The sequence below is a fragment of the Copadichromis virginalis genome, linkage group LG18 (genome assembly GCF_057382275.1).
Source record: "Copadichromis virginalis isolate Kocher_CV1m ecotype Utaka linkage group LG18, C_Virginalis_male_GT1.1, whole genome shotgun sequence".
In the NCBI taxonomy this organism is placed as follows: Eukaryota; Metazoa; Chordata; class Actinopteri; order Cichliformes; family Cichlidae; genus Copadichromis; species Copadichromis virginalis.
In genome coordinates this window covers 10,543,211-10,569,243 of record NC_140635.1, presented here as the reverse complement: position 1 = coordinate 10,569,243, position 26,033 = coordinate 10,543,211, and the positions used below count along the sequence as shown (strand labels likewise).

At 40.4% G+C, this 26,033-nt stretch overlaps 2 protein-coding genes across 3 annotated transcripts; both read right to left on the bottom strand.

The window, feature by feature from the left end:
• Positions 1–633: 633 nt before the first annotated feature.
• LOC146687317 (leukotriene B4 receptor 1-like) lies at positions 634–5,715 on the bottom strand. Its single transcript, XM_085438074.1, has 5 exons — positions 5,420–5,715; positions 2,870–3,452; positions 2,032–2,232; positions 1,874–1,917; positions 634–1,186 (listed from the first exon to the last, which is right to left on the bottom strand). The coding sequence occupies exons 2-5, from the start codon at positions 3,431–3,433 to the stop codon at positions 919–921; spliced, it is 1,077 nt and encodes a 358-aa protein (XP_085294200.1). The 5' UTR covers positions 3,434–3,452; positions 5,420–5,715; the 3' UTR covers positions 634–918.
• Positions 5,716–5,993: 278 nt separating this feature from the next.
• LOC146687316 (leukotriene B4 receptor 1-like) lies at positions 5,994–25,015 on the bottom strand. 2 transcript variants are annotated; one of them, XM_085438076.1, is made up of 6 exons: positions 24,851–25,015; positions 24,376–24,474; positions 21,643–22,240; positions 20,463–20,663; positions 20,300–20,343; positions 5,994–8,604 (listed from the first exon to the last, which is right to left on the bottom strand). In XM_085438076.1, the coding sequence occupies exons 3-6, from the start codon at positions 22,219–22,221 to the stop codon at positions 8,352–8,354; spliced, it is 1,077 nt and encodes a 358-aa protein (XP_085294202.1). In that variant the 5' UTR covers positions 22,222–22,240; positions 24,376–24,474; positions 24,851–25,015; the 3' UTR covers positions 5,994–8,351. The 2 variants fall into 2 exon arrangements, with proteins under 2 accessions (XP_085294202.1, XP_085294201.1); XM_085438075.1 differs by lacking the exon at positions 24,376–24,474.
• Positions 25,016–26,033: the final 1,018 nt, after the last annotated feature.

The following is a 26,033-nucleotide window of genomic DNA, read 5'->3' as shown; positions in this document are numbered from 1 at the left end:
CATTTCACCGAAACAATAACGTGGCGCACAGTGTGACGCATGCACCAGTTTATTGTATTTCCAGACTTGCTTTCGGCACAATTTACAGTGCACGCTACTCTGTTTTTTGTCAGACTTGAAATAGCCGAAATACCTTCACACTACGGAACTTCTATGGCTCTTCCGTTCGACAATCTCTCCGGCATTGGAACCATCATCTGTTTTCTCTTCGGTCACGCTCGGTTGATTTTTCTAGTCGGCACACTCATTTCCTCCATTACGCGCTGGCTCTATTACCCGCTGGCTGCTTCCCAAACAAACACACGTGCGGCTTGGCACTTGTGCTGTACGTAACAAGTCACGCGACGTGACGCTGCGGCTGTGATTGGTTCGGCTCTGCGCTACTTAATTTGGATTGGCTGACCTTTTTTTTTTTTTTTTTTTTCTTTAAGAGGACAAGAGCGGCGAGGTCTATCGCGATAGCTTAATTTCTCTATCGAGTAAAAGTTATATCGCGATACATATCGTTATCGTTCTATCGCCCAGCTCTACTTCCAAGCATCCCATCTTCATTCGTTCACCTGACTATAAATTAACAGACTGAGCATGAAATCACTCACCTTAGTCTGATTTCTATGTTAGGTAGCATTCTCACATACACATAATATTATCACAATTTTATTTGATTATTCCAAAAAAATATGTACAGTCCTATACACTTTACAGATATTCAGGTGCATGCAAGCAAAAGTAGCCCGGCTGTGCCTGTGCCTCTTACTTCCACTTAAACTCTGTTATCAGATTCTAAATATACTGTGCTGGTGCTTATCGTCTGTAGCCTCAAATGCTCAAGCTACATGTCTACATGTTCCGTTCAAAGATTTACACAATTTTAAGTGTTCTCATTTAGATACAGTCTGTTAAGTGCATTAAGTTCATTCAACATCGATTTTGTAGAGGAGAAGCCAGTGTATGATTTTCAGAATCAACGTTATTCTTTCCCAGATCGTCTTTTGCTGTGAACTGGGTGCTTTTGGTTCCTGTTTGCTCCAATGATGTTCCCTCAAACAGCTTAGCCATAAAGGCAAAGCCATTATTCTTGATATAGGATTTCCCAGCAAAGGTGTAGAGGACCGGGTTAGCACAGCTGCTGATGAAGGCCAAAGTTGAGGTCACCGCTCGGGTTGACTCAGCCATACCATACAATCTGCAGGAAAGTTAAAGTTGGATATTTCACATTGATGGTGATTGTTTTTATACAGAGTGCCATTATAGCCTCGTCAGACTGACTCAGTACCCCTTAATTATCACCTGCAGTATCAAGACCCTATTAAGACTTTCTCTGAAAAGATGCTTTCCTCCTCTGCATGCCATCTCAACATTGCCTCTCTAATATTACCTCTGCCGGCTTAACCTGAGCTGACTCTTTGATGTATTCATTTCTAATTTTGTACATCCTAGTCACATATGACTTCTCATTTGTCAGACCTTAAACCTGCAATTTTGGATGGTAAGGTGAACATGGTATTCACAGAGAGATTTCTGTAAGTGGTCCTAAACCCCTGCAGTGATTTTCCACAACAGAATCCTGACTGCTGTTAGTGCAGTGTCACATGAAGCCCGAATATTGAGATTTCTCCGGATTTTGGAATATTTTGATAATATTATATACTGAAGATGGTGGCACATTCAAACTCTTTACAATTATAGTATATTCAGTTTACTGGATGGTAAAAATTAAATCTAGGTGTATGTCACTGCATGCACAGAGACAGACTACATATATCAGCTTTGAATTACAGAGTATTGTTATTACTGGACATAATGCATAAAATGACAATATAGTACTTCACTAACTTTAGCACCATGTTTATGAAAATCTTCAGTTACTCACCGTCTTCTTGTTGCTGAGTCTTTTGGGTACCACGCAGCTGCCACCTTGGGTGAAAAATAAAAACCCACTCAGTATTCAATCGAATCCTCAGATAATCGATTTACAAACAGATTTGATGTGGTTATTGGGTTATTGGTAGAGAAGATGCCCTTGCACACCTGTATCATGTTGATGACGTGGTACGGCAACCAGAACAGGCCAAACATTATGACGATAGCCAGGATAAGTTTCTCGCTGCGGACATTTCGTTGAAACCTGGTCTCCCTCAGGCGTTTCAGGATGAGAACGTAGCTGGTTATGATGATTGCATAAGGAATAATGAATCCTGCCACTGTCTCAGTGGTGTACTGAAGCCTCACCTGCATGAGAGGATATAAAGCCATTTCCTTAGAGATTAAATACCTAAGTCATATCAATGTGGTCTTTGGAGGACTTTTACTTGTAAAGAAGGAATGTTTTACAGAAGAGCATTACTACATTTATGAAGGATCAATGCAAAATGATTTTCAGACTTTTGTGCAGTGCCACTGCTCATGCATCAGTATTTACGGTGTGGGCTGAAGAGCTTAAAAAACATGCAGTCTGGTGTAATCTTAGTTATTTTAACTACATTTTGAACACTAGTTAAGCTGCAGCTTCCAAGGCCTTAAACACAGTAACAAAGCTTTTCTCTCTCTCTCTCTTTCTTTCTTCACCGATTCAGCACTCTATCATGAAATAAACTGATATGAATTAAGAAAGCTGATATCAGCTTGTGCAGATGTTTAAGCTATTAATGCATCTTTATTTCAAAACAAACCAAAAAAGCCTCAATTTCAGTTAGTTGTTATGGACCTTTTACTCAATATATGTTATCATTTTCAGTTGCTTACCCACTATTTCTCGCGCTCTCAAATGTACAGATGATTTTTGAAGGCATTTTATGCATGACAATAAATATAGTAATCAAACTAATCAGATCAGTGGCAGAAAAATAGCCAACACAAGTGTACTTACATGTTCAGACAGTGTGTGATTGGGTGCACACACAACTTTCGTTTTGTTTTGAGCAGTAGCAGCTCGAAACACCAACGAGGGAATGGAAATGACCATCACGAACATCCAGGTGCCTAGGATCACCCTCCTCACAACCTTCCTGGTGATCAGGCGATACAGTGTGTGTGGAAAGACCACGGCCAACAGCCTGTGCACGCTCATCAGGGTTATCAGAAAGATTGACGCATACATGTTGGAGTTGCACAGGTAGAACACAATTTTGCACATGGTGTTACCAAAGACCCACGACTGCATGACCAGGTAGATGATGAAAAAGATGGTGAGAGCCATGAGGAACCCATCAGCACATGCCAAGTTGAGGATGAGGAGGGTGGTGACTGAGCGTTGTCGGCAGCGGGCCAGGATGCTCCAGACAATGAAGAGATTTCCAGGGACACCCAGGAGGAAGACCAAGCTGAGGATGAGGGCACCAATGGCTGTAAAATAGTTATTGCTCACAGCGCTCTCTTCTGCTGGTTCAGTGGGAATTGGATTTGTCAGAGGTGGGAGACTCGTGTTACTCATTGTAGAAGAATTTTTGACCCTGAAGGTGGGAAAAAACATTAGAACCTCAAACACAAACTCAGTCAACAGTTTAGTAAACAAAACTAATGACGTCCAAAACACTAAAGTAGCACTTTGATAAATGCTAACTTCATGTTTACAGTTTTCAGCATGGAACTGTCCGGTTACCAGATTATAATATAATATCAGTATCAATAATATCAATAATATCAGTATTATTTATTTATTCTTTCATTCATTTATATTTTTTACCCTTTCATGCATGACTTATGACAACTTCAGTGTGGATTTTTGAAAGTATTTTTATTCATCTGTAGGCATGAAAAAAATGTATAAATACTTAAATATTATATACTTAATAAATATTCAAGAAAAAAAATCCATATTAAGGTTGTCATAAGTCATGCATGACAGGGTTAAATAACAATAATTACAATGAAACGCGTCATACATCTATAGTAACATTGAACGACCGGTGGGTGGCAGGGTATGGAGTGACACATCAGTGTCCAATGTAGTAATTTATGTGCAAATATCGCATCAACACTGGCACAAATGCAAGAAAACAGCATTCGAATAGCTGTCCACTCTAGTGACCACTATGCGTGAAAGTGTTAAGATAAGCACCTTAGAAGTACTTTTTCTGGCTCTCCACATGGAACAGAAATTACTTGTCAAGACAGTAACAAGTAATTTCTGGATTAATGCACATTAATCCAGAAATTATCATGGGAGACCATCCAAAACACGTTCTCACCTGCACCGCTAAAGCTTAAATTGTATCTTACTTAATTGATCTGAGCAAATTTATACAAAAATGAAAACAACAAAGTTTGACTTTGGTAAAGTGTGTTTTTTGACATTTACCATCAGCTCTGTACAGTTGGATTTCAGACACTTCCTAAAACCACAACCTCTTTTGTCTCTGTGTTAAGCAAATTAGATATAGTTGTTTACTTTAATATGTCTGGTAGATGAATATTGAAACTCTAAAATTTTTATCAAACAAATGCACATGCGTATTGTATCTCCAACCAGTGATATACTTAGATATTATAAAACATAATTTATAATATAGTTATATATAAAAACAACATCTCATAATTATGTGACTGTATTTTTTCTAGTTGTGAGGTCTGCTAATGTGTAATTTCGGTAATCGGTAAAATGAAACATGAGGTGAAAAATATGAACAAGTGGTTTGAATGGGTATATGATCGAGAGCTCCACACTGACACATAAGTTATAATTAAAAGTGGTATTTCCATTGAATCAACCCTCTGCATTAAAAAAAGGAATTACCTGAAAAGATAGAAAGGTATGTAAGAGGCAAAAAGTGACAGAAATTACTGAACACAGAGTTCTTTGACAATTTGGTTCATTCAATAAAAACCCCCATAATAACCAGATACGGAAGATTTAAAAAAATGACTAATACTTTTTTAAAGAGGGACGTGTGCTACCCTGACACAGCCTCTAAAATATTTGTATCCAAGTATCTAGCCAACGATTCAGCCCTCAGAGGCAGCGTGCTAAAACACGTTGCACATTGGCAGCACTGCGTCAAAGAACAGTGTTTCAACATAGTCTTTGATTCAACTTGATTTTTTTTCTTTTTCTCACCTCATTTTTTCACATAGAAAACTGAAGTGCAGAAGTCACAGACATTGTCTGAGTCACTTTTGGACACTGTAGTAAAAAGCGTCTGTACACTGATCGCAAAGAAAAAATAAGTGGTGTGATTGTCTTTATCTCATTCAATTTCAAGCATTTCTTTGGGTAGAAAACCTCTCAAAAATGTTGGTTAAAAACTGGGAATCATAAAAGAACTGCAAAGAATGCCAATAACTTTATATGGAAGGGCTCCATAACATGCAGGTTTGTAAACCATTTGGTATGTATTAATTTAAACTTAGAAATTATCAAAAATATCAAAAGGAGGTCCAAAAGAAAATATGCTAAATGTTCATTCATGATATTACTCACCTTTTTATGGTTTGTTATCTCTCTGTGATGTGTTCCCGAAGTCTGAAGGTGTTCTTGTGAGCTCAGACCATAAAAACCAAACTGAACCCTTTCCTGCCTCGCAGGCTATAACATGCTGTCAGTGAGGGGAGGGATGCCGAGAGGCATGCTCTTCCTTAAAAGTCCCGCTTTTCCGTTTTCTTTCTAAAGCTTTGTATTCATGACCATGTATGAGTGTCGTATAGAATTTTTCTGTATCTGTGTATATGTGCTAAAACAGAATATGAACTGTTATTTTTATATCCATTCTTTAAAAACGGATGTCCCAATGTGATGTACCAGAATGCATTTTTCTGTGTCCGTAGGCACTTTTAACTCTAAGCTAAGTGTTGTGCAATGAAAAGCACCCGGGGGGTTAGATGATTCAAAAGACTTTCCTGTGTCATGTATGCTGGGCACACAAGCGCAAACACGCATTTAGAGATCACACACACAACAGCAAAACCTACTTGTTCATACAAGGCTCTGTCACTGACGAAGATGCTACTCTTCACAATATAAAACAAAATGAAACAAGACAAAAAAAACAAAGAAATGTGTTAAAACAAATTTAATAATATTCCAACAGCCGTATAAAAATATCGATTTTTTAAATAATTAAAACACAGAAACTTTCTGTACTTTTACATTACAGTAAATCAAAACTTAAAGGAATGTCACTTTACATTTACATAAAATCTTGTGAATTTTTAAAGACTTTTTTTCTTCAATCTCGAAAATATGTACCAGGAGCCTGCTGGAAGTGTTCTCTTTTTCACTTTTGGCTGGGATTTATCTTTAATCTGATGAATTAGATGAATTACAAAAAAACAAACAAACAAACAACCATATGAAAGAGTAATCAATAACTTTGATTCCACTGCAATATACCTTTCCCCCTAAGCACCTGGTGTGCGTTTATTGTCAGCATCTCCCCTGTCCTCTGCCTTACCCTCCCTCCCTCCTCCCCCATTTAATAAACAAATCAATGTAAAATTTGCACATTGAGCACCATCAGGCAAACATCATTATATTAACAGATGGCATAAATCACAGATATTTTAAAATAAGAATAAAATGAAATAACAGAAATACATATGATTCAAATTTTTCAGCGAATTGTCTATTTAAACGTGTAAAATGCATTGAGTGGTGAGTAAGTCTAGTACGCAACATTTAGCAAAAGCCCAAAGTCAGCCTGTGGATCCCACAGAGGCATTTCCCTCTGGACAAGCAAGGCAAGTGCTTGAGCAGGCAAGCTCCATGTTTTAAGTACATAGGTTCATTGAATTGCTTTTAATCATTAGTCTAATTTTTGTAGTGCTGTGTTGTTGCACTTCAAATTGTTGCAGAAAGCTGTTACAGTTTTTTTTAAACCAAAAATAATAAGGCAGCTGATGTATTTATAGTAAATACAATTTTGTTGTTCTATTTTGTTAATTTTAGTTGGCCTATGACATTCAGTATCCTAGTTAATATTATAATGTTCACACATGCTCTCAAGAACCAGACGTTTTGATCTCACCACGGTTTATTGTGTAGGTAGAGAAACACGGGCTGTTAACCCCTAAGACAGACCTCCGGTATAACTCCTCTCCAGCTCCGAACAACAAGAACTCCCTTTCTCTTCCTGCACACACTCACTGACATTTCCTGCTGCGCAACCAAACATGTCTCTTAAAGAAACAACAACAGTGCACACAGGTAGTCAACCTGTCACAGTAGAATAGCCTTTAACAATCATTACAATATTATATCACACTGAATATCAAGTGTAAATCAATCCCAGGCACACTTGCAGCTGAACTTACTACCAATTCAGATTAAAGTCATAGATGGGTTAAACTTTCCAGGCTGGCAATAAGATGATGCAAACAACACTGCTGCAACTGTGCAGCTCTTTGAGGTTTTGTATATTGCTTCTCTGTGTGGCCATTAGGGGGAGATGCTGACTTTGCTAAATATTATTTGAATTATGTTTCTGCAAGTGTGCAAATTGTTTTTTTGATTTTTTGTAATCTACAGTGCTAAAGCTCAATCTAACAACAACAAAAAGTTCTCACATCTAGTTTCACAAGCATATTTATAATGGAACATTAGAAAATGAAATAGGATAATAGTAGGTGTGTGAATGATCACTAAGCAGTATTACTGACAGTAATAGAAGGCCCCAAAAACCTAATTTTGATTAGGCCTGCCTTGAGGAATACTTCACAATGTCTCCTCTGAGCTGAACTTTTTTCTCCTCCCTGCAAGTCATCACTTACACTTGTTTTCTCTCTCATGACCCTCTTAGACTACGTCCTAGGCCCACCTAGGCTACATCACTCTTTGTCAGCTCATTTTATATAGTTATATCATTATAAATCAACCTACTGAGCTTTATTTTGTGAGTCTGCCTTTTGGGTACAGCCATTTACAATTCTTAACCGTTGCATTTAAAACACACACACACACACACATCACATGAACACATCCCACACAGTGTCATATAAACCATTCAATCTGTGTCTCTGTGTAAGGCCAAACTTCGCAAACTTCCCCAACCGTCCCATCTTCATTCATTCACCTGACTATAAATGAACACACTAAGCATGAAAACACTCAGCTGAGTCTGCTTTCTATGTTAGGTAGCATTCTCACATACACATAATGTGACACACAAAAAAAGTATGTACAGTCCTATACACTTTACAGATATTCAGGTGCATGCAGGCAAAAGTAGCCCAGCTGTGCCTGTGCCTCTGACTTTCACTTAAACTCTGTTATCAGATTCTAAATATACTGTGCTGGTGCTTATCGTCTGTAGCCTCAAATGCTCAAGCTACATATTCCGTTTAAAGATTTACACAATTTTAAATGTTCTCATTTATATACAGTCTGTTAAGTGCATTAAGTTAATTCAACATCGATTTTATTGAGTAGAAGCCAGTGTATGATTTTCAGAATCAACGTTATTCTTTCCCAGATCGTCTGTTGCTGTGAACCGGGTGGTTTTGGGTCCTGTTTCCGATGATGTTCCCTCAAACAGCTTAGCCATAAAGGCAAAGCCATTATTCTTGATATAGGATTTACCGGCAAAGGTGTAGAGGACCGGGTTAGCACAGCTGCTGATGAAGGACAAAGCTGAGGTCACCACTCGGGTTAAGTCGGCAAAATCCTGCAATCTGCAGGGAAGAAAGTTAAAGTTGGATTTTTCACATTGATGGTGATTGTTTTTGTACAGAGTGACTCAAGGACCCCTTAATCATCACCTGCAGTATCAAGACATATGGAGACCTTCCATAAAAAGATGCTTTCTGAGTCTTTTTATTATTATTCTTTTGGCTTCTCCCTTCAGGGTTCTGCAACCGCATAATCCCCAGGGATAATTAAAGTATTCTCATTCTGAATTTTCTCTGCGGTCTTTTTCTCCTTCCTGGCAGCTCCTTATTGCATATCTGTAATCCAGTTTACCTACTACTCCTCCTCTGCACATGTCCAGAGGAGGAGTCTCAACTAGGGGTGGGTTTCGATAATTGAATTTCCGATTAAAATCAGTGTAAAGGTCCAGTTTTGTTTATTGATCTAAGCCTGAACAGCTACGCGTAGTGTCCAGTAGAGGGCTCTGTTGTTTAGTTAGCGGCAAGCCGCACTTCCAGCTCAGACCGGTTTTGTGGCGCACATTTCCCAGTAGGCAGCTCTCAATGAAGCGTGAAGCAGCGTGATACCGGACTCTAGCGAAACGAACAATTTGCAGCCCTTGGAATGCGGAGCGAGGTACATGTTTTAAGTTGTATTTCTTTGCTTAATTGATATTTTGTTGTATTTTCTGCTTTATTTGAGTTCATATTTGTAATAAGCGTCTAAGAAAATGTATTTTGTGTTTCTGTTTAGTTTTCACGGTGCATTGGTGCACCTCAGCACTGTTAGATTCTGAATGAATCTCAAAGTAAAAATTACTGCACCCGTCGAGGCTCTCTCTATTTCTTCCTTGGTCCGGGGGACTGTTACAGTGAAAACTCGATCGCTGAGTGAAGGCTACTTGCTAGCTCCCATGCCAGATGAGTGCAGCCCGTGCCACGAGCTGGGTCCGTGTGTCAGCTGTGAGAGATTTCTACACCAGTCAAGATCATCTTTGCTTCGTTGCCTACCTCCCCTTTGAACTCTGATGGTCACTTTACAAAGGTGCAGGTATTATGCCCATTAAGGACTTTGCTGATAACAGGACTCTGCACTCTAATTCAGAATTACTTGCCTTAAATATTTTTGTGGTTACAGCCTTAAAGGTATACTGCATTGCACTGAGTAATTACAATCTTTAAATTGTATGGGTTTATTCTTCTTGAAAGTAACGTATATCAGCGGTATTTACAGTTACATTTTGTCTAATATGTGGGTGCTAATCTGTTTATTTATGTGATGTAAACGTCTGATGTGAGCATTGTTTCCAAAAGTAACACTCACGTAAGTTTAAGTCCAGACGTTATCGCATAGAGCAACATACACATTACAGTAACAAAATGTTGAACGCTGCTGAAGAAGCCGACGACTCAGAGCAACAAGGAGTAAGATCCAGCAATCGTGAAAGGCATTTAACTGAAAAGGGTAAAGAAATGCAGGAATATGAGGCAAAGAAAAATGAGAAGGCATTTAACAAAGCTTATGACACTTGGAAGAAGGCAGCTAAAGAAATCAGAACAAAGCTGAAAACTTTCTGCTCACCTGAAGAGCTAAACAATGCCAGTCATGACATAAGAGACAAGCACGCTGTAGTACAACAGCATTATGAACCCATTCGCCGCAGCCAATCCATGACGCCCGACATTGTTAAGCGAATGGATGTTTGTGCAGTGCTTACAACTGACATTTGTGAAGTTGTTGCTAAACGACAGGAAAATATCGATCAGCTCTTTAACGATCGCCTTGAAAAGGAAAGAGTACGAGTGATGTTAAACAAAAGGGACTATAGTTCTGTGTTTGGTGATACAAAAACTGAAACGTCGTTCCCAGAGGGTTCAGTTGCACGCTCAAAGGCAGATTCTACTGGCAGTCGTGAGGTGGAAGCAGAAGCTGAACTTGCAGCCAAAGTGGAACAAGCAAAGGCCACACAAGAAATATTGGCACAGGAAACCAAGATCAGCCAAATGGAAAATGAGTGGAAAATAAAGGAAGTGGAAACAAAGGCAAAGTTGGAGGAGGAAAAGACTAAACTTCAACAGTTAAAGGCAGACAGCGAAGTGAAAGTAGCAGCTGCACGAGTAAGAGCCCTTAGCGCTCAAAATGACATTGAAAGCCATGATCAAGTGTCCTGCTACAACTTAGAAAATTCCGCAAATCTCCCCAACAGTGCACCACGGCTCTCTTTAAATCCACAAGCACCAACATTTAGACCTCACAATACTACTCCAGAACGTGAAGAACTTAGCTTAGTTCAAGCCCTCGCCAGCTCTCTTACCCTAAACAGGCTTCCTGTACCTGAGCCCACCATCTTTAGTGGAGACCCCCTAAAGTTTATGGATTGGAAGGTATCCTTTATGGCACTAATTGGTGACAAACCTTTACCTGTGTGTGAGAAAATGTTGTATCTAAAGAGCTATCTTGCAGGTGAAGCACGAAAGGCAGTAGAGGGATATTTCTTCCGCAACAGTGAGCAGGCATACGCAGGCATTTGGAGCGTTTTAGAGGAAAGGTATGGCAGCCCATTTGTTATCCAAAGAGCCTTTAGGGCTAAACTCACAAAATGGCCTAAAATAGCTGCCAATGATCCTAAAGCACTGAGGGAGTTGGCAGATTTTCTCCAAAGCTGTGCAGAGGCTATCCCTCAAGTCAAAGGCCTAGAGATCCTTAATGATTGTGAGGAAAATCACAAGCTTCTAAGAAAACTGCCTGAGTGGATAGTGCAGAGATGGAGCCGCATTGTGGTGGAGGAGCTAGACAAAAGCCAAGACTACCCCAACTTCGCTCGCTTTACAAAGTTCATACAAAATGAAGCTAAAGTAGTTTGCAATCCTGTTGCCTCACCATTCCTAATAAACGAAAGGGCATCAGAAGAGCAGCATTAAAAGAGCGAAGGCACTCAGTACTACCATCCAACCAAAGTCTCCACCAATCCCAGTATCTACTTCTAGACCTAAACCCCCATGTTTGTTTTGCAAAGAAGAATCGCACGGCATAGCTAAGTGTCCTGCTTTTGCAGCGAAAACTAGTGATGACAAGAAAGTTTTCATTCAAGAAAATCGTCTCTGCTTTGGGTGTTTGAGGAGGGGTCATGTAACCAAAGAATGCAGAGGACGTCACTCCTGTAGTAAGTGTGGTCGGCGTCACCCCACCTGTCTACACACAGAAAGAGTGAATGAACCTAAAGAAAAGAAAACTGAGGATTCTAAATCCCCAGATGAAGGTGCAAACAAGGAAGTGCATAATGTTATGACTCATGTACTAACAAGGAAACTATCTTCCACATCCAGCATAGTACCAGTATTTGTGTCAGTTGCATCTGAGCCTGAGAAAGAAATACTTACATATGCCCTGCTTGACACCCAGAGTGACTCATCCTTTATTTTAGAGGATTTGGCCTCAGAACTAAATGTAGACGCCCAACCAGTGCAGTTAAAGCTTAGCACCATGACTTCCGTCGACACAGTCGTTGCAAGTAAACTTGCCAACAACTTACAGGTGCGTTGGTTTGATTCTGAGACTCGTGTCCGAATAGAACACGTCTACTCTCGTGACTTTATCCCAGTTGACAAGTCTCATATCCCTACCAAGGAAACTGCACTTCAGTGGCCACACCTTGAAGGCTTAGCTAACAAGTTACAGCCATTGCAGAACTGTGAAGTAGGTCTATTGATTGGTTATGACTGCCCATCAGCACTAGCCCCCCTAGAGATCGTCACAGGCAAAATAAACGAACCTTTCGCACAAAGAACCCTACTAGGATGGAGTATTATTGGTTCTGGTAATCCTCACCTAGACAGAGAAGGTAACCAGAGTTATGTGCACAGGATCACAGTCAAAGAAATGCCCATACCATCAGCCACAGAAGTACTCAAAGTCCTAGAGACTGACTTTAATGAGAGAAACTATGAGGATAAGTATGTATCACAGGATGATGTTCGCTTCATACAAATCCTCAGTGATACAATAAAACAAAGATCAGATGGGCACTATGAGATGCCGCTTCCCTTCAAGGGCAATGATCCACCAGCGCTTCCCAACAATAAGAAGTTAGCCACAGTCCGACTGCAACACCTGAAGAAAAGGCTAAAGGCTGATAAACAGTATCATGAACATTACTGTTCCTTTATGAGAGACATTATCAGCAGTGGTGATGCAGAATTAGCACCTCCTTTGTCTGAAGGCAAGACTGCATGGTACATCCCACACCATGGGGTATATCACCCGAAAAAACCAGCCAAGCTAAGAGTTGTCTTTGACTGTTCAGCAAAATTTCTCGGTGTCTCATTAAACGACACTCTTCTCACAGGTCCAGATATGATCAACTCATTGGTGGGGGTACTCTGTCGTTTCAGAAAGGAAAATGTAGCCATAATCTGTGATATCGAGAGAATGTTCCACCAGTTCTCTGTTTGTCCAGACATGCGCAACTATCTGAGATTTCTGTGGTGGCAGGATGGACAATTAGACAAAGAACCCAGAGAATACAGAATGGCTGTACATCTATTCGGTGCCAGTTCATCCCCTGGATGTGCTAATTTCGGCCTGAAATATTTGGCACAACAGTACAGAGCAGACTATCCTAAGGCCTCAGAGTTTGTTGAACAGAACTTTTATGTAGACGATGGTCTAACTAGTGTCCCATCAGTTAAAGAGGCACAAGAACTCATCACCGAAACACAAGCACTTTGTAGACTTGGCGGTCTACATCTGCACAAGTTCAACTCAAACCAAAGTGATGCGCTTTCCCAGCTGGAACCCTCAGACAGAGCAGACACCACAGAACCGCTCGATCTCAAACCTGACACAACAGCTGAAGGCCATGTGCTCGGCATCCAGTGGTCAATCAAAAATGACACTTTCAGTTTCAAAATAAACACTAAGGACCAACCTCCTACTCGCCGGAGCATACTGTCAGTGATCTCATCCCTGTACGACCCACTAGGGTTCGTAGCTCCCTTCACCTTAAGAGGCAAAGGTATCCTACAGGAACTGTGTCGCAGAGGCATTGAATGGGATGACCCCCTTCCTGACAACTTACGCTCACGGTGGGAGGACTGGAAAGATGGGTTGGAAAGACTAAAATCGGTTGCAGTGCCTAGATGTTACCACCCACCAGAACTAACAGACATTGTAAAGGTGGAACTGCACCACTTTTGTGATGCTAGTGATTTAGGATATGGTGCATGCTCCTATATTAGGTACCTCAGCAACGAGAAGGTCCACTGTAGTCTTGTTATGGCTAAGGCAAGAGTCGCACCTACCAAGGTCACAAGTATCCCGCGATTAGAACTCTCAGCCGCAGTCACATCAGCTAGAATGAGCAGCATGCTAAAAGCAGAGCTTCAGATGTGCATTAACCCTTTAAGACCTACCATAGAACCAAGTCCGCCAGAGCTTATATTATATTTTTACATGCTGTGGAGCCATTTTTGGGAGCATTTCAAGTTGCTATACATCAATACAACCATTATAGCCCAGATTTTAATAATATGTATTCATTAAGTGCATAGTAATTACATAAATTGCAAAAAAGTGCAATAAACTACAAAAAAATTGAAAATCGTTTTTGATTTTTTAACATATATTTGTAGTTAGAGAAATTTAAGAGGCTTATCCCTCAAAACTGTAAATACAAAAAAGTTGCACAAAATAGTTTCCTACCACAGGAAATTTATTTTGAGTGTCTTCATAGTTTTATTTTTGAAATACACCAATTTTTATACACTGCAGGAAAAACGAAAATAAATATTATACTGCAAATTTGCAAAAAAGCAGCATATGCATCAAAATAAACTATTTCCAGCAGTGCAATATGAGTCCTAAGCATCCCAGAAACGACACAGAAAGTCATAAAGTCAAAGATAACTTTTAAAAAGAGCAGTATAGGCCCTGAGGCCCTGATCGCAAAAAAGACTACATTTCCGCGAAAATGACGTCACTTCCGGTTTCGGGCAGGTAATGGCGGAAATGCAAAAGTTCGCGCTGACGTCTATTCCAACGTAGGAAGTGTTTTGAACAGCTGATCAGATCGGTAAAGCGTGTTTCTGGAATATTATGTTTTTGTTCCTGCAAGCGCTTTTTATGCAGTTTTTGCAAAGCTTTATGTGGAAGGAAACCGCGACCTAGGACAAGCTGATGGCATCAGATGTAAGTACAACTCCTCCGGTTTCATATGCAAAAAAAATTTTTGCGCTAGCTTACGTGGTTGCAGTGCTACTGGGATTTAAAAATAGTTACGCATAACAGAGCGTTCCCGCTCCGATCGGCTCTAAAGGGTTAATGAAGAGTTCTTTTGGACTGACTCCCAAGTAGTCTTAGCCTATATTAACAATGAGGCACGACGGTTCCACGTCTTCGTTGCCAACCGTGTTCAGTTAATTAGGCAAACTACAGATCCCAGACAGTGGCACTACATTGACACAGCTCAGAATCCTGCAGATTACGCCTCTAGAGGGCTCAGTGCATCAGAAATCATGTCAACATGTTGGTTGTCTGGTCCAAAGTTTCTGTGGGAACATGACATTTCATATGCACCCAGCCCCTCAGCTGTGTTGTTAGTAGGGGATCCAGAAGTCAAAGCAGTCAAAGCTCTCACAACTCAAACAAGTGAACAAGACAATATCCTCAGCCGTTTGTCAAGGTTTTCAAGCTGGTCAATGCTCCTTAAAGTGGTTGCAAGGATAAAAGGATTGAGATCCAGCAAAGCCCGCCCAGTATGGAAACTTTGTAACAGTAGATGAACGGAGAACAGCTGCTGACACAATAATAAAGCTCCTTCAGCAGCAGGCCTTTTCTCAAGAGATGGAAGTGTTGAAGGTGGGAGATAACCTTCCGAGTTCAAGTCCCCTCTTTAGAGTAGATCCAGTGCTAGATCAAGGACTTCTCCGTGTTGGAGGAAGACTGAAGAAGTCAACACTCTGTCAGGGACTTAAGCACCCCATCATCCTCCCAAAAGACCATCACATTACAAAGTTGATCATTGCTCATTTTCATGCACAGATTTGTCATCAAGGTAGAAGCCAAACTCTCATGGAAATCAGATCGAATGGGTTTTGGGTGATTGGTGGGAGCAAGGAAGTTGCAAAACTAATAAGCAAATGTGTTCAATGTCGAAAACTAAGACGTTCACCAGAAGAACAACGCATGTCTGAACTTCCAAAGGAACGAGTTGAAATCTCAGATCCTTTCATGTATTGTGGAATGGACTGTTTCGGACCATTTGTCACAAAACAAGGTCGCAAAGAGCATAAAAGATACGGACTCCTCTTTACATGTCTTTCCTCACGTGCAGTCCACATTGAGATGCTTGAGGATCTTTCTACTGACTCTTTCATCAACGCTCTGAGATGTTTCATCAGCTTAAGAGGAGCTGTTTGTAAGTTGTACAGTGACCAGGGTACAAACTTTATTGGAGCCAAAAATGAGCTAAGAGAGTCTCTTAAACAATGTGACATGGATGCCTTAGAAGCATTCCTTGCCAATAAACAGTGTGAGTTCGTCTTCAATGCCCCATCTGCTAGCCATGCCGGAGGTGTGTGGGAACGACAGATTCGAACCATCCGCAATGTTCTCAATGCCACCATTGCTCAATGCCAAGGCAGGCTGGATGACAGCTCTCTAAGAACTCTATTCTATGAGGCGATGTTTATAGTTAATGGTCGACCACTGAGCGTCGATGGAATCAATGATCCTAAATCTCCTGAACCTCTAACTCCAAATCACCTCATATTGATGAAATCAAAGGTTGCACTGCCTCCACCAGGAAAGTTTGTGAAAGAGGACTTATATGCAAGGAAACGTTGGCGCAGAGTCCAGTATCTCACTGAGCAGTTTTGGAGTAGATGGAAAAGAGAGTACCTTCTGAACATATCTATGAGACAGAAATGGCACCTACCACGTCGAAATCTTAAAGTCAATGACATAGTCATTATCAAAGAAGACATGCTTCCCAGAAATCAGTGGCAACTGGCTCGAGTGGTTGAAGCACCAGAAGAAGATGACGGTTTGGTCCGCAGAGTCAAGCTTCAAGTTGGCGATCGAGGCTTAATAAAGAAGCAGGGAACAGCACACAAACCTCACGTAGTTGAGCGACCTGTTCAAAAGCTTGTAGTTCTATTAGAAAATAACTAATTGATGTTTCAATCAATACTGTCACATTAGGCGTATTTGCGAAAGTTTATTGATGATGTATTTGAAATTGTGTTCGTTCTTGTAGTAATGTCCATATGTTACAGCTGGAAATCATGTAAAGAATGTTGTTTATTATACATGATTTGGTGGGAGTGTAAAGGTCCAGTTTTGTTTATTGATCTAAGCCTGAACAGCTACGCGTAGTGTCCAGTAGAGGGCTCTGTTGTTTAGTTAGCGGCAAGCTGCACTTCCAGCTCAGACCGGTTTTGTGGCGCACATTTCCCAGTAGGCAGCTCTCAATGAAGCGTGAAGCAGCGTGATACCGGACTCTAGCGAAACGAACAATTTGCAGCCCTTGGAATGCGAAGCGAGGTACATGTTTTAAGTTGTATTTCTTTGCTTAATTGATATTTTGTTGTATTTTCTGCTTTATTTGAGTTCATATTTGTAATAAGCGTCTAAGAAAATGTATTTTGTGTTTCTGTTTAGTTTTCACGGTGCATTGGTGCACCTGGCGCACTGTTAGATTCTGAATGAATCTCAAAGTAAAAATTACTGCACCCGTCGAGGCTCTCTCTATTTCTTCCTTGGTCCGGGGGACTGCTACAATCAGAAAATTAAAATTTTAGCTTGAATAAAGTGATATTGATTCATTAAATCCTGAATCAACTTTTAAATATACATGTATTTTGCCAGAAATGCCAGAATCTCAGGTTAAAACTCACAAAACTATTTCAACAACCACCAAACAGCTAAAAAAGCAAGTGAGAGCAGGTAAATGGATTCCACACAAAGATGTAAACACAATGCGCAGAGCCGATGCTTCAGAATCTGTGAGATGTCGGCTTTCTCACCCACTGGGGCTGAAAGCTGAGAGCTCACACCTTCTGAAGCTGCAGGTTTTGTCACTCTCCAAACTAAATTGACTGGCAGCAAAAGAAGATCAAAACTATGCTTCACATTTCATAAACATCGCCATTAATTCGCTCTGACTTTTGCTTTTTTGCTCCCACCACAATAAAATCACAATTCCTGCACAGCTCTCTCTCTCTTGCTCTCTCTCAGTGTACTTCAAGAACAGTTTCCCATTACACACCAGTCTACCATTGTTAACAGCACTGTCGGCCGCTGTTTGTTTTTGTTTTTTTAAGTGTCTCTAATAAACCCTCTGAATGCACAGCTTCACTTCAGCAGCATCAGTAATGTTCATATACTGATTTGTGCTTTTCTTCCATTTTTGATCTACTGCATATATACAGTGGGGCAAAAAAGTATTTAGTCAGCCACCGATTGTGCAAGTTCCCCCACTTAAAATGATGACAGAGGTCAGTAATTTGCACCAGAGGTACACTTCAACTGTGAGAGACAGAATGTGAAAAAAAAATCCATGAATTCACATGGTAGGATTTGTAAAGAATTTATTCGTAAATTAGGGTGGAAAATAAGTATTTGGTCACCTCAAACAAGGAAAATCTCTGGCTCTCACAGACCTGTAACGTCGTCTGTAAGAAGCTTTTCTGTCCCCCACTCGTTACCTGTATGAATGGCACCTGTTTGAACTCATCATCTGTATAAAAGACACCTGTCCACAGCCTCAAACAGTCAGACTCCAAACTCCGCCATGGCCAAGACCAAAGAGCTTTCGAAGGACACCAGGAAAAGTATTGTAGACCTGCACCAGACTGGGAAGAGTGAATCTACAATAGGCAAGCAGCTTGGTGTGAAAAAATCAACTGTGGGAGCAATCATCAGAAAATGGAAGACATACAAGACCACTGATAATCTCCCTCGATCTGGGGCTCCACGCAAGATCTCATCCCGTGGGGTCAAAATGATCATGAGAACGGTGAGCAAAGATCCCAGAACCACACGGGGGGACCTGGTGAATGACCTGCAGAGAGCTGGGACCAAAGTAACAAAGGTCACCATCAGTGACACACTACAACGGCAGGGAATCAAATCCCGCAGTGCCAGACGTGTACCGCTGCTGAAGCCAGTGCAGGTCCAGGCCCGTCTGAAGTTTGCCAGAGAGCACATGGATGATACAGCAGAGGATTGGGAGAATGTCATGTGGTCAGATGAAACCAAAGTAGAACTTTTTGGTATAAACTCAACTCGTCGTGTTTGGAGGACGAAGAATACTGAGTTGCATCCCAAGAACACCATACCTACTGTGAAGCATGGGGGTGGAAACATCATGCTATGGGGCTGTTTTTCTGCCAAGGGGACAGGACGACTGATCTGTGTTAAGGACAGAATGAATGGGGCCATGTATCGTGAGATTTTGAGCCAAAACCTCCTTCCATCAGTGAGAACTTTGAAGATGAAACGAGGCTGGGTCTTCCAACATGACAATGATCCAAAACACACCGCCCGGGCAACAAAGGAGTGGCTCCGTAAGAAGCATTTGAAAGTCCTGGAGTGGCCTAGCCAGTCTCCAGACCTCAACCCCATAGAAAATCTGTGGCGGGAGTTGAAAGTCCGTGTTGCTCGGCGACAGCCCCAAAACATCACTGCTCTCGAGAAGATCTGCATGGAGGAATGGGCCAAAATACCAGCTACTGTGTGTGCAAACCTGGTAAAGACCTATAGTAAACGTTTGACCTCTGTTATTGCCAACAAAGGTTATGTTACAAAGTATTGAGTTGTATTTTTGTTATTGACCAAATACTTATTTTCCACCCTGATTTACGGATAAATTCTTTACAAATCCTACCATGTGGATTCATGGATTTTTTTTTCACATTCTGTCTCTCACAGTTGAAGTGTACCTCTGGTGCAAATTACTGACCTCTGTCATCATTTTAGGTGGGGGAACTTGCACAATCGGTGGCTGACTAAATACTTTTTTGCCCCACTGTATATATATATTTTAGGTTATCTGCTATAAAAAGCCAGGCCAGGAAACTCTCCTTAATCTTTTTCTGTGTTTTACCCTCAGTTACTTTGACACAAAGGCATCTTCTGTGTTGCTTACATCTCTGATGAAGTCTCACAAGTGCCAGTATTGATAAATGATCAGAATTATAATATCTCTGACTGTCTGGGTCAAAATTGAATTGAATTGAATCGAATCATGGATCGAATTGAATCGGGACCTTGTGAATTGGAATCGAATCGAGTCTAGAAATCAGTGACGATACGATACTCTGTCTCTTGTTTGTTAGAGCTTCAACCTTTTGGATGGTAAGGTGAACATGGTATTCACAGAGAGATTTCTGGAAGTGGTCCTGAACCCCTGCAGTGATTTTCCACAACAGAATCCTGCCTGCTTTTAGTGCAGTGTCACATGAAGCCCGGATATTGAGATTTCTCCAGATTTTGGAATATTTTGATAATATTATATACTGAAGATGGTGGCACATTCAAACTCTTTACAATTATAGTATATTCAGTTTACTGGATGGTAAAAATTAAATCTAGGTGTGTGTCACTGCATGCACAGAGACAGACTACATATATCAGCTTTGAATTACAGAGTATTGTTATTACTGGACATAATGCATAAAATGACAATATTGTACTTCACTAACTTTAGCACCATGTTTCTGAAAATCTTCAGTTACTCACCGTTTTCTTGTTGCTGAGTCTTTTGGGTACCACGCAGCTGCCACCTTGGGTGGAAAAAAAAACACCAACCCACTCAGTATTCAATCGAATCCTCAGATAATCGATTTACAAACAGATTTGATGTGGTTATTGGGTTATTGGTAGAGAAGATGCCCTTGCACACCTGTATCAGGTTGATGACGTGGTACGGCAACCAGAACAGGCCAAACATTATGACGATAGCCAGGATAAGTTTCTCGCTGCGGACATTTCGTTGAAACCTGGTCTCCCTCAGGCGTTTCAGGATGAGAACGTAGCTGGTTATAATGATTGCATAAGGAATAATGAATCCTGCCACTGTCTGAAAGGCGTACTCAAACCTCACCTGCACATGAGAGGATATAAAGAAAAGCTGTTTCCTTAGATATTAAATGAAAAACTAAGAAATAGAGCCAAAATTATGAAACTGTTTAAACTGATCAACTTCTCTGGGGGTTTTTTGTCAAATGAGAGGACAAAATGAAACATCTGAAGACCTAAAATCAAGTAATGTTGTTATGGTCTTTGATCTGAAAAGGGGCATTCTGCAAAATAAATCATTTTACTTTATGTAGTTTTAGAATATTTTGATTCTAATTTGCCACCTTACTTAAGGAGGACTTTTACTTGTAAAGAAGGAATGTTTTACAGAAGAGCATTACTACATTTATGAAGGATCAATGCAAAATGATTTTCAGACTTTTGTGCAGTGCCACATCAGTATTTACGTTGTGGGCTCAAGGGCTTAAAAAACGTGCAGTCTGGTGTAATTTGAATTATTTTAACTACATTTTGAACACTAGTTAAGCTGCAGCTTCCAAGGCCTTAAACACAGTAACAAACACATCTGCAATATTTCTTTCCTCTCAGTTTCAGATAGTGTGTTCCCGTTAAAATAGGCAAATGTTTTAGCTGTCTAATTGTTCATGAAATCATATCTAATAAAATGTCGAGTATTATAAGAGTATTTTTTGACACGGTAGTTTTTATCAATAGTTACAGTTTAAACAGAGATATACTACATTTCAGGAGAAATAAACAAACAGCCAAAATAGCCTCCTTTAATCTGAGAATGTAAGGCATTTTTTCCCCAACAACATTTAACCAGTCTTTTAAAGAACCGTTTTTTCTTTTATTAATTAAGTCATGAATGAAGAATTCTGGCCCTTTTGCTCAAAGCGTGATCATGTTCAATACCTCATTCACTATTTCACTGGCTCTCACATGCAGAAGGTTTTTAGAAGGCATTTTGATAATGGAAACAAATATGGTTATGAATCTAATCAGATCAGTGGCAGACAAATAACCAACACAAGTGTACTTACATGTCTACGCAGTGTGTGATTGGGTGCACACACATATGTTGTTTGATTCATATCATCAGTTTCTTCTTTCACATCTCGAAACACCAACGAAGGAATGGAAATGGCCATCACTAGCACCCATGTGCCTAGGATCACCCTCTTCACAACCTTCCTGGTGATCAGGTGATACAGTGTGTGTGGAAAGACCACGGCCAACAGCCTGTTCATGCTCATCAGGGTTATCAGAAAGACTGATGCATACATGTTGGAGTTGCACAGGTAGAACACAATTTTGCACATGGTGTTACCAAAGACCCACGACTGCATGACCAGGTAGATGATGAAAAAGATGGTGAGAGCCATGAGGAACCCATCAGCACATGCCAAGTTGAGGATGAGGAGGGTGGTGACTGAGCGTTGTCGGCAGCGGGCCAGGATGCTCCAGACAATGAAGAGATTTCCAGGGACACCCAGGAGGAAGACCAAGCTGAAGATGAGGGCACCAATGGCTGCGGAATAGCCATTTTTCACAGCATTTTCCTCATCAGGGTCAGGAGTAGTCTTTGGGCCAGTCAGGAATGAGACACTTATGTTGTTCATGCTAGGTGAACTTTTGAACCTGAAAGAAAAACCCATTGGTTTTCTTTGACTCTCCAATTGAAACATGAATTACTAGTCAAGAAAGAGCTTCAACATACATACTTAACAGACATATTCCCTACATGCACTTATAAAGCTTGGGTTTTCTCTAATCCACATAGAGTCAGAAGTATATGCAGATTCAAATATATATGTACACCTCCACTAATATTTGTTTAAATATCCCTTAGCAAGTTTCACCTCAACCAAGGCTTTTGCTAGCCATTAACAAGCTTCTAGTATAATTGTGGATAGCTATCTGATCATTCTTCTTGGCATAAATAGTAGAGTTAATTTAAATTGGTGGATTTTTTGGTATAGACACAACTTTTAAGCAGAGATCAAAAAAATTCAGTAGCGTTGTGGTCAGAGATTTGGGGAAACCAGTCCCATCACGCTGTGTTTTCTCCACGCTCCAAGTTCCCTGTGTTCCCAGTAGGGCTGCCACGATTAGTCGACTAGTCACGATCACGTCGACTATCAAAATCGCGACGACAAATTTAATAGTCAATGCGTCGTCTTGTAAGATCCTGAAAGACGCAGGAATAATTACAGTTGAACCCCGACTTACGAAATTAATTTGTTCCCGAGGGTCCTTCGCAGGGCTAACACAGAGAGACAGACAACCATTTGCACTCACACCTATGGGCAATGTAGACTAATCAATTAACCTATCCCCACAAACTGCATGTCTTTGGACAGTGGGAGGAAGCGGGAGTACCTGGAGGGAACCCATGCAAACACGGGGAGAACATGCAAACTCCACACAGAAAAAACACAGCCTGATGGTGGAATTGAACTCAGGACCTTCCTGCTATGCAGCAACAGTGCTAACCACCCTTCCACTGTGCTGCCTCAGTAATTAATGCTGCAATCTTAAATATGATCAACCTATCTCTAATAATTGGTACCACAGGCCTTCAAGCTGTCACTAATTAAACCATTACTTAAAAAGCCATCTCTAGCTGTCTTAGGCCTTCCTTTGATCTAAAAATGTTTTGAAAGAGTAGCTGTTGAACAGCTGACAGATCATCTGCAGAGGAATGGTTTCTTTGAAGAGTTTCACTCATCTCTGTGCCTGTTCTGCTAGACCTCAGTGCAGCGTTCGATACTGTAGACCAGGGGTGCCCAATCCCGGTCCTCGAGAGCTACTATCCTGCAGCTTTTAGATGCATCCCTACTCCAACACAGCTGAATCAAATGGTTTGATCTCTTCAGCATGCCATCATGTTTGGCAAAGGCCTGATAACAAGCCATTCATTTGATTCAGGTGTGTGGGAACAAGGATGCATCTAAAAGCTGCAGGACGGTAGCTCTCGAGGACCGGGATTGGGCACCCCTGCTGTAGACCATAATACTTTATTACAGTGATAAGAGCATGCTGTATATATATTAAAGTACTGTGCTGCAGTGGTTTGAATCATATTTATCTAATAGACTCCAAATTGTTCTTGTAAATAAAGAGTTCTCTTCACACACTAAGGTTAATTATGGAGTTCCGCAGGGTTCAGTGCTAGGACCAATTCTGTTTACATTATACACGCGTCCTTTATCCGGTATCATCAGAAAGAATCGCATACAGTTTCACTGCAATGCAGATGACACCTAACTTTCTCTTTCCATGAAGCCAGATGATACACACCAATTAGTTAAACTGCGGGAATGTCTTAAAGATATAAAGACCTGGATGACCTCTAATTTTTTGCTTCTAAATTCAGATAAAACTGAGGTGATGTACTTGGCCCTAAAAATCTTAGATCTAACCAGATTCTTAGAGCTGGATCAGGTGACCCTGAATCCTCCCTTAGTTAGGTTGCAATAGGCGTAGGATGTTGAAGGATTGTCATGATTCATGGGAAGTATTTCTTCTTCAGTCATCTTTTTCTACATCTTTTTGTACAGAAATAACTCAAAAATAAAAACAATTGTTGGCTCACACCTTACTACTGTACTGCAGCCTTTAAATTATTTACATCCAAGGCTCTAGAAAATGATTCAGCATAATCTCATAAACAGCATATTAAAAAGCACCAAACATTGATATTAACAGCAAATACTGCATCGAAGAGCATTATTTCAACAGTCTTTGGTTCATGTTGAAGTTTTTTTCCTTACTTGTGTCACTACAGTCTCTCACTGGAAGTGCAGTACAAGCAGTTGGCTTCTGAGTCAGTTTTGCACACCGTAGTAAAAGCCTTTGTGTATCTGTGCCCACTGACCACAAATAAATAAATACATAAACGTGAGTGATGGAAGTTTATGGGTTCAGAAGTTGGTCATCATACCATGACATGATGAGAAGAAGTAATTTATTTTCAGGCATTTATTTGAGAACGAAATAAACGAGATGAAAAATTATCATCCACTTTAGGAAGTCTGAAAAGTAAAGAACTGCGAAAAAGCCAATAAATGTGCATCTAAGCATTCCGATAATGTGATGGGTTTTAAAAAACATGTTATTTTGTATCAATAACTGACTTCAGAAAAATTATTTTAAGATTTTTTTAGCTTTGAAATAAATTCACTTGTCAAAAAAATTGGGTGGTCCAAAAAAACAGGTGCTAAGTGTTTTTGTTTATAATCCACTCACCTTTTCACGATTTATTTTCTCTTTGTGATATCTATATCGTTCAAATATCCGCTGCTCACCAGCCCTGACAGTGCTCCTGTGAGCTCAAACTATAACATCTCGCCTCGCGGGTTGTAACATGCTGTGGTTTAAGGGAGCGCTTCAGAGAGGCGTGTCCTTCATTAAAACTCTCCCGCTCCCCTTTTCTGTCGAAACCTTTGTATTATCTCGATGTATGATTGTCCTGGGAATTTTTTTCTGTGCTAAAACAGAGTCTTCACTCTGTTATTATTTATAAAAAAGCATGCGTTCTTTAAGATAACGTGTTCCAGTGTGAGGTACCATAATGCATTTCTCTGTTTCCTGAGACGCTTTTCACCCTGAGTCAATTGTTATTAAAAGCACCCGAGGCGTATAGATAAAATTTAAAAGCTTGCATTTTAGAGAATAGGCACGCATAAGCAAAACATTCTTGTTCATACAAGTCTCTGTCACTGACAGGAATGCAGCTTTCCATGAAACGGGGAAGAGAGAAACTTTGGAGAAGCCCAACCCGCTCACGGACTGAGTGAATGACGCGGTTTTTTTCCCTTTTCTTTTACTTCCAGGAATTCCAGGTTATGCATGTCTACCTTTAGTGAAGCCATGTTTTTCGTAATCATCTGCTCTAAGCTGTTGAAATGGAGAAACCACATGTGCAAACCACAATCAATCAGATAACCTCAAATACAACCACTAAACAAAATAAACAAACAAACAAAAATACTCGTTTTACTTTTCAAAAAGCTGTTCAATTAACGATTTTTCTACACTGCACTTCATCTGACAACCAAAGGAGCTCAACTGAGGGTGGCTATACGTCAACATCCTGTTACTATATCAGTGTTGTCACATCTCCTGAGCTCTCACCGTCAGTATCGATGTTTCAACCGTCACCACTGTGGTGATTACAGCTTTCATGTCACACAGGTCTCAAGCACCGAGTTTATCCTGCTTGTGCCGGCTTTGTGGTCTAGTTAGTGCCACCACTGAAGAAACTAGTTTGATCCTGCCTGTCTTGGCTTAAAACAGTTACATTTCCTGGTCAAATAAAGTTTTAAAAATGTGATTTGTGAGAGTGATTCTATGGATTTTTGACGTTTTTTGGATTTTGAAACATGATTTATTTACATTAGCTCAACCTAAATATCAAAAAATGGGTAAA